The following is a 13,134-nucleotide window of genomic DNA, read 5'->3' as shown; positions in this document are numbered from 1 at the left end:
AGGGTCATGCCATTACAGAAAAACCCTCCACAGATCCTTCCTGCATAAGCCCACCTCTATTCCTGGCTTCTGCTGAGATGGTTGCCATGAGTCAGATGCCAAACCTAATTAGAAAAAGACTGTCCAGCCCTTTATGTGGTCTTCTTTCCAGAGCATGCATTCCCAACACTGAGTTTCCTCATTTCAACACTCTTTGCAATCTGGACAGGTGGAGAAGCTCCCAAGTTATAAAGTCCTGCCTTCCTTTTTCCTTAACAGCTCCTTCTTCAGTTTCTCTTTCCTCTTGCATTTTACTATAAACAAGGAGAAACCAGGAGACACTTTTAATGCTTTGTAGGAAATCTCCTTAGTTAGCTATCCAAGTTCATCACTTACAAGTTCTGTTTTCCACACAACTATAGAATCCAATTCAGCCAGCTTTCTGCCACTATAAAACAAGGATCATCTTTGTTTCTGATAACAGGTCCTTCATTTCCTTCTGAACTCTTACTAGCAGTGCCTTTAATGTTCTTACTTCTACCAACATTCTACTCATGAGGACATAAGTATTTCCTATGACAGAAGCTTCATCCCGATCACACTCCCTGCTTTCCTCTAAGTCCTTAGCAAAATCACCTTTAATGTCCCTATTTCCGCCAACAGCCTCCTTAAGGCAAACTAGGCTTTTTACCATATTTCTCAAAACTCTTCCAGCTTTTGCTTGACTTACCAGCTACTTCCATATTTTTAGCTATTTGTTACAGCAGCACTCCACATTAAGTTATCAAGTCTGTACTGGTTTCCTAGGGCTGCTGTAATAAACTGCCAAAAACTTGGTAACCTAAAGCAACAGAAACTTATTGTTTCACAGTTCTGGAGGCCAAAAGTCCAAAATCAAGGTAGTGGTGTGGCTACACACCCTCCAAAGGCTCTAGGGGAGAACCTTTCCTTGCCTCTTCAAGCTTCTGGAGGATACAAGTGTTCCTTGGCTTATGGCTACATCAATCCAATCTCTGCCTCTGTTCACATGGCCTTTTTCTCTTCTGTCTCTTATAAGGACATTGGATTTAGCACCCATCCAGATCAAGATCCTTAATTACATCTGTAAAAATCCTTTTTCCAAATAAGGTAACATTCATGGGTTCCAGCAGTTAGAATGGAGACATCTTTTTGGGAGCTGCCATTCTCCCACTACAAGTGATTAGGTTGGTACATCACACGGGGGCTAGATTGTGAAGGACCTTAAGGAGCAACCTACAAAAGTTCCAGTTCTAAGACTCAAGGGAAATAAAAATCAGGACACTGCAACTACAAATCTAAGACTGGGAAAAGTTAGACTGATTTGGAATGGAGTATGGGATCAGATCCATGCAAACTCTGGGAGAAATAGGGGAAGAGACAGAGGAAGAGGACACATGTTAGCCTACAATACTTTATTCAATAAGACTATTTTATTACACCTGATATCATAAAATACAATGGATTATAATATACTATGAATTATGTACCAATAAATCAGACAACCTCAAAGAAAATAACTCCTACCAAGACTGACTCACAAAGAAATAGAAAATCTGAACCAATTACAATGAAGGAGATTGAGTCAGTAATCAAAAAACTTCCCGGGCGCCTGGGTGGCTCAGTTGGTTAAGCGACTGCCTTCGGCTCAGGTCATGATCCTGGAGTCCCGGGATCGAGTCCCGCATCGGGCTCCCTGCTCGGCAGGGAGTCTGCTTCTCCCTCTGACCCTCCTCCCTCTCATGCTCTCTGTCTCTCATTCTCTCTGTCTCAAATAAATAAAAAAAATCTTTAAAAAAAAAAAACTTCCCAAAAACAAAAGTCCAGGACCAGATGCCTTCATTGGTGAATTCTACCAAACATTCAAAGATGTAATACCTGTCCTTCTCAAATTCTTCCAAAACTTAAAGAGGAGGAAATGCTTCCAAACTCATTTTACAAAGCCAGCATTACCCTGATACCAATACTAGGACACACACACACACACACACACAGAAATTACAGGCCAATGTCCCTGATGACCATAGATGCAAAAATCCTCAACAAAATATTAGCAAACTGAATTCAACAATACATTTAAAGTATCACACACCCATGATCAAGTGGGATCTATTCCAGAGATGCAAGGATGGCTCAACGTCCACAAATCAGTCTACATGATATACCACATTAACAAAGTGAAAAGTAAAAATCATGATTACCTCAATAGATACAGAAAAATCATTAAACAAAAGTCAATGTCCATTTATAATAAAAACTCTCAACAAACTGGGCACAGAGGGAACAAACCTTAGCAAAATAAAGGCCACATATGATAAGCCCAGAGCTAACATCATACTCAACAGTGAAAAGTTCAAAATTTTTCCTCTACCATCAGGAACAAGACAAGGGTGCTCACTCTCACCACTCTCACCACTTTTATTCAACATACTTGAAATTCTAACAAGAGCAATTAGGAAAGAAAAAGAAAAAAACATTCAAATCACAAAGGAAAAAGTAAAATTGTCACTGTTTGAAGATGACATGATGTTATATACAGAAAACTCTACCAAAAATCTATGAGAATATTAAGTGGCAGGATACAAAACCAACATATGAAAATATATTATATTTCTGATACCAAACTATCAGAAAGAGAAATTTAAAAACAATCCCATTTACAGTTGGATCAAAAAGAATAAAATACCTAGGAATAAATTTAATCAAGGAGGTAAAAGTCTATACATTGAAAACTATAAGACACTGATAAAAGAAATTAAAGACACAAATAAATGGAAAGATATTCTATATTCACGGATTAAAAGAATTAGTATTGTTAAAGCATCCATACTACCCAAAGCAATCTACGGGTTCAGGGCAATCCCTATCAAAATTCCAATGCCATTTTTCACAAAAATAGAACAATCCACAAATGACCCTGGATACCCAAAGCAATCTTGAGAAAGAACAACAAAGCTAGAGGCAATAGGCTTCCTGATTTCAAACTATATCACAAAGCTATAATAATCAAAACAGTATGGGACTGGCATAAAAAAAAGACACATAGATCAATGGTGCAGAATAGAGAGCCCAGAAATAAATTCATGTATATATGGTCAATTAATTTATAAGAGAGGAGCCAAGAATATACAATGGAGAAAGGACAGTCTCTTCAAAAATGGTGTTGGGAAAACTGGACAGCCACATGCAAAAGAAACTTCACCCTAATCTTACACCATACACAAAAATTAACTTGAAATAAATTAAGACTTGAACATAAGACCTGAAACAACCAAACTCCTTGAAGAAAACATAGGCAATAAGCTTCTTGACATTGGTTTTGGCAATGATTTTTTGGATTTGACACCAAAAGCAAAAGCAACAAAAGCAAAAATAAACAAGTGACACTATAAAATGTCTCTGCACGGGGTGACTGGGTGGCTCAGTCGGTTGTCGGTTGAGCATCTGACTTTAGCTCAGGTCATGATCCAGTGTCCTGGAATGGAGCCCTGCATCGGACTCCTTGCTCAGTGGGGAGTCGGCTTCTCCCTCTCCCCCTCCCCTTGTTCATGCGCACTCTCTCTCTCTCTCTCTCACAAATACAATCTTTAAAAAAAAAAATGCCTCTGCACAGCAAAGGAAATCATCAACAAAATTAAATGGCAACTTACCAAATAGGAGAAAATATTTGTAAATCATACATCTGATAAGGTTAACAGTGGTAATACATAAAGAACTCACACAACTCAATAGCAAAAAAAACCCCCACTCCATTTAAAAAAATGGTAAAAAGCTCTAAATAGACATTTTTCAAAAGACATACAGATGGCCAACAGGTACAAGAAAGGTGCTCAACATCACTAATCATCAAGGAAATGCAAATCAAAACCATGAGATACCACGTCATACCTGTTAGAATACCTACTGTCAAAAAGAGACAGCAAGTATTGATGAAGGTTTGGAGGAAAGAGAACCCTTGTCACTGTTGGCGGGAATGTAAATTGGTGCAGCCACTATGGAAAACCATATGGATGCTCCTAAAAATTTTTTAAAAAGAACTACCATATAATCAAGCAATTCCACTTCCGGGTATATACTCAGAAAAAAAAAAAAAATGAAAACATCAACTGGAAAAGATATATACACCCCATGTTCATTGCAGCGTTGTTTACAATAGCCAAGATATGGAAACAATCTAAGAGTTCATCAATGGATGAATAAAGAAAACATGGCACATGCATACAACAGAATATTATTCAGCCATAAAAAAGGAAACCATTATGATCTCATCCATATGTGGAATCTTAAAAAAAAAAAAAAAGAGCTCATTTACAGAGAACAAACTGATGGTTGCAGAGAGGCAGGCATTGGATGGGAGAAATGGGTGGAGGTGGTCAAAAAGTATGTGAAAATTAATAAAGGGAAACCTCACTAACATGGAGGGGGGATACTAGAAGAAACTAGAAGGGGGAGTTGTACCACTCAAAGTCAATTACAGAAAAAATTGTCAATTACAGACCTCTAATAATCTTCAATAGGAAAGAATCATCAATTACAGGGCCCAACAGGGAAAAAGGTACCTTGCATCTCCTACAATGAGAAACCATCATCACCCTGAACTCCTGCTTTTCTCCAACAGACTTTGCTTCAAAACAGCCCCTTCCAATTTCCTCTTTCTATAAAATAACATCCCTCTCCTTTGTTAGACTTGCCATAGGTTTTGCCATAGCTTGTTTGTCCCTAATTGCAATTCTTTTATTCCTGAGGAAAACCATTTTTGTTGGTAAAATAACTGTTTTAAGATTAACATTACTTGGTGATCAGAAGTAGGATCCAGAGATGACCCCCAACGATCCGAGGCTGGTGAGCCAAATAATGCCCATACCCACAGAGCCAACAGGGTTCACAGTTTTCTTGCCCACTTTGGAGTTTGAGGGTAAGTTTTCTCCTGGACTGCTAGCCATGCTCTCTTTGTGTTTGAGCTCTCCAAGCTTTTATTTGGGATTTTAAGGCCTTGTTCTTTCTGAGAGTACTCTTTTAGCCTTTGATCCAACTCCTTTTCAGAACCGAACTGTTTCTGTTGGAACTGTACCTTATGTTGGCTTTTGGTCCAATTCCTTTTTGGGATTAGACTGCTCCTGTTGGAACTACACTAGTCTTTAGTCCAATTCCTTTTTGGAACCAAACTGTTCCTGTTAGAACTATGCTAGCCTTTGGTTGGTCCAACTCCTTTTCAGAACCAGACTGTTCATCGGAACTGTGCAAGTCTTTGATCTGACTCCTTGTTGAAACTGGACTATTCCTACTGGAACTATGTTGGCCTTTAATTTGATTCCTTCTGGAACAGGCTTTTCCTGTTGAAACTGTGCTGTTTAGGACTTTTTTTTTTTTTTCTCCTTTAGAAAAAAAGCTTCTACAAAATGGGATCCCAAACATCAAAATGCTTTGAGCTCCCCACCCTACTCCTGCTTTTGGGATCCCGGTTGTTTTGTGTTTAAAAACTATGGTCCCTCCTCATCTACATTTCTAAATAAATGCACCAACTTAACCAAAAGTAATTTAGAACTGCAGTGGCCATTATGTGATCTCCCCTAACACTTTTCTCAAAGCTGAACTGGGCAGCCATGACTCTGAAATGGTCAAAGCTGTGTGGGATGCCTATTTGGATTGGTATTTTGAAGTTTTCAAAGGTTATCAGAAATCTAAAATTGCCTCTCAGCAAAATACGATTTCTGGATTAGCTGAGGCAAACAATTACAAAGACACAAGAGCTTCTGAGGTCTCTCCTTCCCTCCTGCTGTCTTGTCTCAGGATGCGCGGCAGCCACCTTGCCCGCACATTGCACCTCCCATGCCGTCATCCTCCTTCCCCTCCATAATGCCTGCACCTCCTCTACACCCTCATTTCCCTCTTCTTATTCTCTAGCTGCAATTACTTGCCCCCCCACACTTCCCACTCCCTTCTTTCCTGAACCCATTAAAACCTTCCCCTTAAAGTTAAGTCTTCTGAGGATCTAAATAAACCCCAAATTCATTATGTTCCCTGGACTGAGGCTGAATTGTGAGCCACAGTCAAAGAGTTTCCTAAAGTGACTGAGGACCTCGATAGGTCTGCTGAAGAATTTAGCATAGTTGTTCAAACTTAGCAGCCTGGTTTCTCAGATTTATATAAATTCGTCCACATGCTTGTTGGTGAGGGTCAGGCCAAACACTGGATAAAATTACTCCAATGAGAAGATCCTGAAAGGGATTTAGAAAAACAGACACCTAACTTTTGGCAAGATGCTGAAACACTTGCTGGAAATCTCCACTGAGCAAGTACAGTAGCTTTTCCTAAGCCTGTTGATTGGAACAAAATTTAGGCTGGCACACAAAAGCCTGGTGAATCCATTCATGACTATTACAATCAACTCCAAATTGTTTTTAAATTCTGATGTTCCTTTAGATGCTGAATCCACCTAAGTAGCATTTAATTCTATGTTTATTAATGGGTTCTCATTTAGTTAAAAGGACCAGGGTTGAATGGGAAACTATGTTTACTCCAGATTTAGTCAATTTGGCAGACTAACTTGCTCAGATCCTAGATGTGTCACCCCCCTCCAAAAAAAGACCGATAAAATTCTTAAAATTCTTCATTTTCATCTCCAGCAGATGAAGGCCCCTGAACAAAACCAAAAACCTACTCGTTTTTACTATTTGCAAAGAGGCAGGCCATTGGGGAAAAAGTTGTTACTGGGTTAGGAACTCCTGGCACCTTCAGCCCCCTAGCCAGTATTTCCAGAGTCCTCCTAATTCCCAAGAACAGGACTACAAGGAGCTACAGAGGCTCTTCCCAGTCTTCCCTCTTAATCGATCAGAGAAACCACTCTCCAGATTGGGAATGAATCTCTGTTCTTATTGACACCAGAGCTACACTTGGTGCTCAACCCCACTGCCATGGAGCAGCCCCTGCTCTGGAGTACTAAAGTGTGGGGTCTCCAATAAACCTCAACAGGTTCCTATCTCTGAATCTACTCCCTTTTGTCTAAGCACTCTGATACACATACCTTTCTCCTTAGTTGCTCTGCCACTCTTCATTTATTGGGCTGAGAGTTCTTAGAAAAATACACCAGAATTCCTTTCTCCCAAAAGGGGAAATAATTCTAGATTTTGACTGTGGTGATCAAAATAGGCAACCAGGTAAATTAAATGATCCTTTGACATCTTTTGTTTGCTGACTCTGACAGCCCTACAGCTGAGTCTGAGGACACTGGTCATTTGCGCTATTGGGTCCATCCTCTATGGACAAGATCTCCAACTAATATTGGCAGAATCCACAGTGTGCCTCCCATCAAGACTCAAATAGATTCCTCAAAACTTCTCCCTAGAATTAATGAATATCCTATAAATAAAGAAGCCTTTCAAGTACCAAGCACTATAATAGAAGATTACAAAGCTCAAGGCCTCATTATCCCTATTACGTGCCTATTTTACCTACGAAGAAATCCAATGGCCAAGGATGGAGGTTTGTCCAGGACCTCTGAGCAATAAATGACACTGTTATCCCTCAGGACCCTGCTGTTCCTAACCCATACACTGACATCCATTCCCACTGGAGGCAAATTTTTCACTATAATTGATCTACACAATGCATTCTTTAGTATTCCAGTTAAGAAAGATAGCCAGTATCTTTCTGCTTTTACTTAGGAAGAATGGAAAGACACCTGGACAGTAATGCCCCCCAGTTTCACAGAGTCCTTCTTTTCACAAACCTGAGAAGCTGATTTGTATGTTAAGTTTTTTACAGGCTCTACTTGGTTACAATACCTAGATGATTTGCTTCTCTGTTCTCCTTCTCAAACCTCTTCATAGGAAGACAGCAACCACCTGTTAAAACTTTTGGCATTAAAGGGAAATAAATACTCTAAAGAAAAACTCTTTGCTCAAGCTCAGGTTTGATACTTAGGGCATCTGCCCTCAGAAAAAGGACTACATTTGGATCCAGGGAGATTTCATGGCATTCTGAACTTTCCAAAAACCTAAAAATAAGGCCAATTATGAGGTTTTCTTGAACTGGCTGGCACTGTCAAAACTGGATTCCAAATTTCTCTCTCATGGCTCAATCTCTAAATGTTTTACTAAAAAACGTAAAACCTCACCCTATTATTTGGAAAGATCAGGAAGACATAAGTGTCTTTGCATGAGAGAAGGGAATATCCTTGGGAGTACTCACCCAAAAACATAGGGACCCATAGGGTATTACAGTCAACAGTTAGACCCAATGACACAGGGTTATCACCCTGGCCTCAGAAACATTCCTGATGAAATCATCATGGGCTCCCTTTTAACCACCCTTATATTTTGGCTAAGGGCAAAACCGCAGACATTGATACCGAGAGCAGTATGCCTTTGGGGTAGCTCATGACTCTGGATTACGGAAACAAAGTTTTCTTACCTCCAGTAGGGCTAAAATTAAAAATGGCTCTTACGTCCAAAATTTGTTAGATACCACACTTTTGCTGGCTGCCCTGGCTGTTGTTATGGCTCCTGAGCATTCCACACTCAACTCCCTGGAGGCCAAAGGGAACCATCTCATTGATATTTCTGCCCAAAACACTGCTCTCAAAGAAACCAATAACCTCTGTCATGGTCCAAAGAGATGTTCTGCCAAATGATAATTCAGAAAGACCTAGGAGATACCCAACAAGTGGGGCGCCTGGGTGGCTGTCGGTTAAGCGTCTACCTTCGGCTCGGGTCATGATCTCGGGGTCCTGGTATCGAGCCCCACATCGGGCTCCCTGCTGAGCAGGGAGTCTGCCCCTCCCCTCTGCCTCTCCCCTGTGTGTGTGTGTGCATTCTCTTGCTCTCTCAAATAAATCTTTAAAAAAAAAAAAAAAAGGAGATACCCAACAAATTGCCCCAGAGGGGTATAAAAACAATATTGGAAATCTAGTAATTGTTGGTTGGTTCAATAAGAAAGAGAGAACTCTGGTTTGGACCAAAAACCAATCTGGTGCTACCAGAAATCTTCAAGTTCCTACTACTTACCACTATACGTGCATTAAACCATTGTGGTCTACTGACACAAGATAACATTCATGAACCAGTACTGGTGGGGACATATTAGTGAGGTTGCAAGAAGTGCCTACCTCACTTGCCCCACCTGTCAAAAACACAATCCAGGGAAACCTGTTTGTGCAGATGGATTTCACAGCACTTTCCCATCGCATGGATAGAAACAAGTTTCAGTAATGGTCCGTATGTTTTCTCACTGGACTGAAGCTTTCCCTTATAGAGAGGCTGCTGTTTTTACTTGGCTAAAAATTCTGTTAGAAAAAGTGACCCCCAGCTGGGGAGCCCTCTCAAACTTCACAGTGATTGGGAACCCGTTTTAATGACCAGGTGCTTCGACATCTGTGCTGTTTGCCCAGTTTTACAACAGTGTCACGGGGCAGATCATCCTCGATCCTCAGAGTTAGGTGAACATACTAACAACACTATTAAGACTCAATTGGCAAAATTTGTAGAGATCCTCCAAATACCTTCGCCAAAAGCACTGCCACTGGTTCTTCTAAATCTCAGATCCACCCCTTTGACACTCAGACTCTCACCCTTTGAGATGGTCACAGAGGTCCAATGCACTTGGCCCCTACAGCTCCTTTGACCCACAGTAGATGAAAGGAGATATACTTCAATACTAAATAGCCTGATTACTTCTATGAAAAATAACTGTGCTTTGGTAGAGTGATCTTTTTCATTGCCGGGAGACAATGACCTTAAGCATCACATCTTGCAAACTGGAGATTTCATCTGCAGAAAAAGGCACCTCCAGAAAGACTATCCAATCTCGCTGGAAAGGCTCTTATCAGGAACTGCTAATCTTTGTGGCACCAAACTCCAAGGGACAGGCTCTTGGATTCACGTGACACATCTAGAGAAATCACCAAACCCTGACTGGACCTGTACACCATTTGGGGACCTGCAAGCAAAGATTTCCTCGAAAGAAAGTAGACCACATCTGACGATACAGCTTTCTCAGCTTGTCGGGACCAGGCCTGTATACCTTTTCTGCACTGTTTGCTTCTACTACCTCTTCCTTAGAAAGGAAATGCTCCCACGCATTTCCCAAACCCTTGTGAAAGGGAGAAAAACCTCTTGATTACGGCCTTTCAGCAACAGCCTCATCATGATCCCATGACAAATTAAATTTTCACTTGCTTTTTCTGAAGGGTTAGAAGGTTCAGAATTTACAAATGTCTTTCTTTCATCTGCACTATTATGATTCTGAATTCTTATTCAAACTCATGGTTTTTGAATTTGCAACCTTACAGGCTGTATTACTGGATAACATCTGTTTTCGAATGGTTCTTTTGAGATAATACTGTTTTAATACACCTTTGAAGTTTTGCTATTTTTGCAAAAGGTTCATTATTGCCTCATGTTTATACCTGCATGAATCTCTCAAATGCACGTGGTGAATTCTTTCAGTTCGCTCTTACAGTAGTCACTATTTTGCCTTCGTGGCTACTTTAAGTGGGGACTTCCAGGAGGCACACATGACTCTAGGTTTGCCTCCATAGGGAGAACTTTTCTCTCTTAAGTCGGAATAAGTGCCAATAAATACCTTCAGCTGGAAACTTTCTGACCTAGGGGCCCCATTTAGAACCATAATACAATTTGAAAGTTATGTTACTTCTTCTATTTTTGTATAATTATTTTTTTGTATTTAGTCGCCTGTCAAACTTTTATAAAAATGATGTACTCAATTAGGAGAGGATCTCCAATACTTTCTTGAAATCAGAGAGACTTTAAATGGTTAGGAGGGAGAACTCTGAGGCACTTCCCTTCCTTGTTACTCAAATGTGGCTTTAAGTGGTTTCCAACCCCTATGTACGTTCCATCAATGTAGGACAAGACAATCAGGAAAGACCCTTTCTGGCACTGAGGGACAAAACCACTAAATATGAAAAACCTGACTTTTGGTCAGTGATGCTTTCAAGGAAAGATTTTGATCAAAAGGGTGAAATGTAAAAATTATTAAACAGAAACCTCACTGAAGTGGACTGGGGATGGAGAAGGGGGGGGGGGTCCCTGTACCACTCCATGTCAATTACAGGAAGAACTGTCAATTACAGACTCCTAACAGAAAATTTTCAATAGGAATCATCAATTATAGGCCTAATAGAGAAAGATGTATTTTGCATCTCCTACAAGAAACTGACTAGTCCTGCAACTCAGCCAAAGAGAAACTGTCATCATACTGGCTCTGGCTTTTCTCCAAAGACTTTTTGTTCAAAACAACCCCTCCAAACTTTCTCAGTCTCCATAAAATAATGTTCCTCTCCTTTGTTTGTTAGACTTGCCTATGGCTTTGCCACAGTTTGATTGTTCCTAACTGCAATTCTGTATTATTCCCAAATAAGTCCATTTTTGCTGGTAACTTATTTTTAAGGTTAACTGGTACAAACTTTCAGTTGTAAAACCGGTCATGGGTACCTAATGTATAGGATGGTGACTACAGTTAATTGTACTGTACTGCATATTTGAAAATTGCAAAGAGATGTTAAAAGTTCTCAACATGAGAAAAAAAAACTTGCACCTATGTTAGGTGATGGATGTTAACTAGACTTATGGCTATGATCATTTCACAATATATAAATACTGAATATTATTACACCTGAAACTAATATGTAGTGTTAATCATATCTCAATTAAAAAACTGTTAGTATCTTAAATATGCAATGTAGTGCCAGGTGACGGACTCTTCTTAGGACCATAAGCTGCTTCTTGGGCGAACCGACAAAACTGGCGTTAAAAGTTCATGCTGGGGCGCCTGGGTGGCTCAGTTGGTTAAGCGACTGCCTTCGGCTCAGGTCATGATCCTGGAGTCCCGGGATCGAGTCCCGCATCGGGCTCCCTGCTCGGCAGGGAGCCTGCTTCTCCCTCTGACCCTCCCCCCTCTCATGTGCTCTCTCTCATTCTCTCTCTCAAATAAATAAATAAAATCTTTAAAAAAAAAAAAAAGTTCATGCTAACTAAAGAAAGGAACTTTCAAATTCTGTTTAACTTCTAGAACACTAAGAGCAAAATCCAACAGCTATAGGTTTTGTTTCTGCAAAGTGATATCTTACGAACTAATTTCAGGGAAGAAGTAACTTGTGGGAAACCGCCTTCTCCGCAGGAAGCCTAGAAGCCGAGCCTATCAGTGGTGTGGCTATGAAACTAGGTGCTTCCAATACCGTTTCCTAAAAAGAACTGCCTACATCCGTGGAAGTTGCCTGCGTTAAACGCCACCCTCCAGCTCCCGTTCTTCCTTTCTTTTTCGTAAACGCTAATGAAATCCAAACGAGCTGAAGGCCCCGAAGTTTGGAAAACCGTGGGTGAGGAGGCAAAGTAGGAACTGCAAGGGAGTGCCGCGCTCGGGGTCGCAGGGGATGTGGTGACGCTCCGGCGCCCAGCACGAGGACGCCTGCCGCAGCGGTTGCAAGGAGCTGGAGGGCCGGCCGCCGGCGAGACGGGGCCCGAGGGGCGGCAGGCGCCGGCGCGCCCACAGCCCCGCCGACCGTCCCTCCGCGCTGGGCTCGGCAGAGGGGCCGGCCCGCACCCACCTGGCCTCCAGCAGCAGCGGGGTCTCCGGCCACTTCGCGGCCAAGCGGGCCGTCACCGCCTTGGACGCCGAGGCCGTCCGGGCGCCGAGCAGCGAGAAGCACAGCGCGGTGCAGCCCAGGAGCAGCCGCGCCACGTCTGCGGCCTCTGCCATGGCGCGGAGAGGGAAGCGCGAGCCCCTCGGACCCGGCGCCCACAGCCCGCAGCCGCCACGGTACCGCCGGCTCCCCGCGTCGCGCGGCCGCCCACTTCCGGTGGGGGGAGCTCGAGTCCGTTACTCGGCGCTCCGGGCCTGGCGGGCAGCGAGCGCATGCGCGTCCCGCTCCGGCGCCGTCCGGGGAGCCCCCCGGGGCAGGATCCTGGATCCACGTAGGTGCGGGCGGTGCCGGAACGAACCGCCGCGTGGCCGATGCTCCGGCCAGTCTGCGATCCGGGCCTCCTGTTCTCGGGCAAGGCTGTGGGACACGGGGAGGGGAGGCTGGCTCCCGGAGACCGAACTGGGATTGCCGCCGACTAAGGCTGGGTGGACATGCCAAAATTTGGAAGCAAAGGCAGGAACTGTTGTGGATTTTAT

General features: G+C 42.4%; 1 protein-coding gene across 3 annotated transcripts in view; it reads right to left on the bottom strand.

Moving 5' to 3' along the window:
• Positions 1–12,829, bottom strand: part of UGGT2 (UDP-glucose glycoprotein glucosyltransferase 2) — a 178,558-nt gene extending 165,729 nt beyond the window's left edge. For 2 of the 3 annotated variants that reach the window (XM_045869607.1, XM_064585944.1), the window contains exon 1: positions 12,563–12,829. In XM_045869607.1, coding sequence (XP_045725563.1) covers positions 12,563–12,714 — 152 coding nt within the window. In that variant the 5' untranslated portion in view covers positions 12,715–12,829. The remainder of the gene's footprint in view (positions 1–12,562) is intronic. The other variant, XM_064585946.1, reaches the window with a different exon arrangement.
• Between the last annotated feature and the right edge of the window lie 305 nt (positions 12,830–13,134).

The sequence above is a fragment of the Mirounga angustirostris genome, unplaced genomic scaffold (assembly GCF_029215605.1).
Source record: "Mirounga angustirostris isolate CCGP_5_RB_7025 unplaced genomic scaffold, mMirAng1.0.hap1 SCAF_3, whole genome shotgun sequence".
Taxonomy (NCBI): domain Eukaryota; kingdom Metazoa; phylum Chordata; class Mammalia; order Carnivora; family Phocidae; genus Mirounga; species Mirounga angustirostris.
This window is presented reverse-complemented; position numbering and strand designations above follow the sequence as displayed.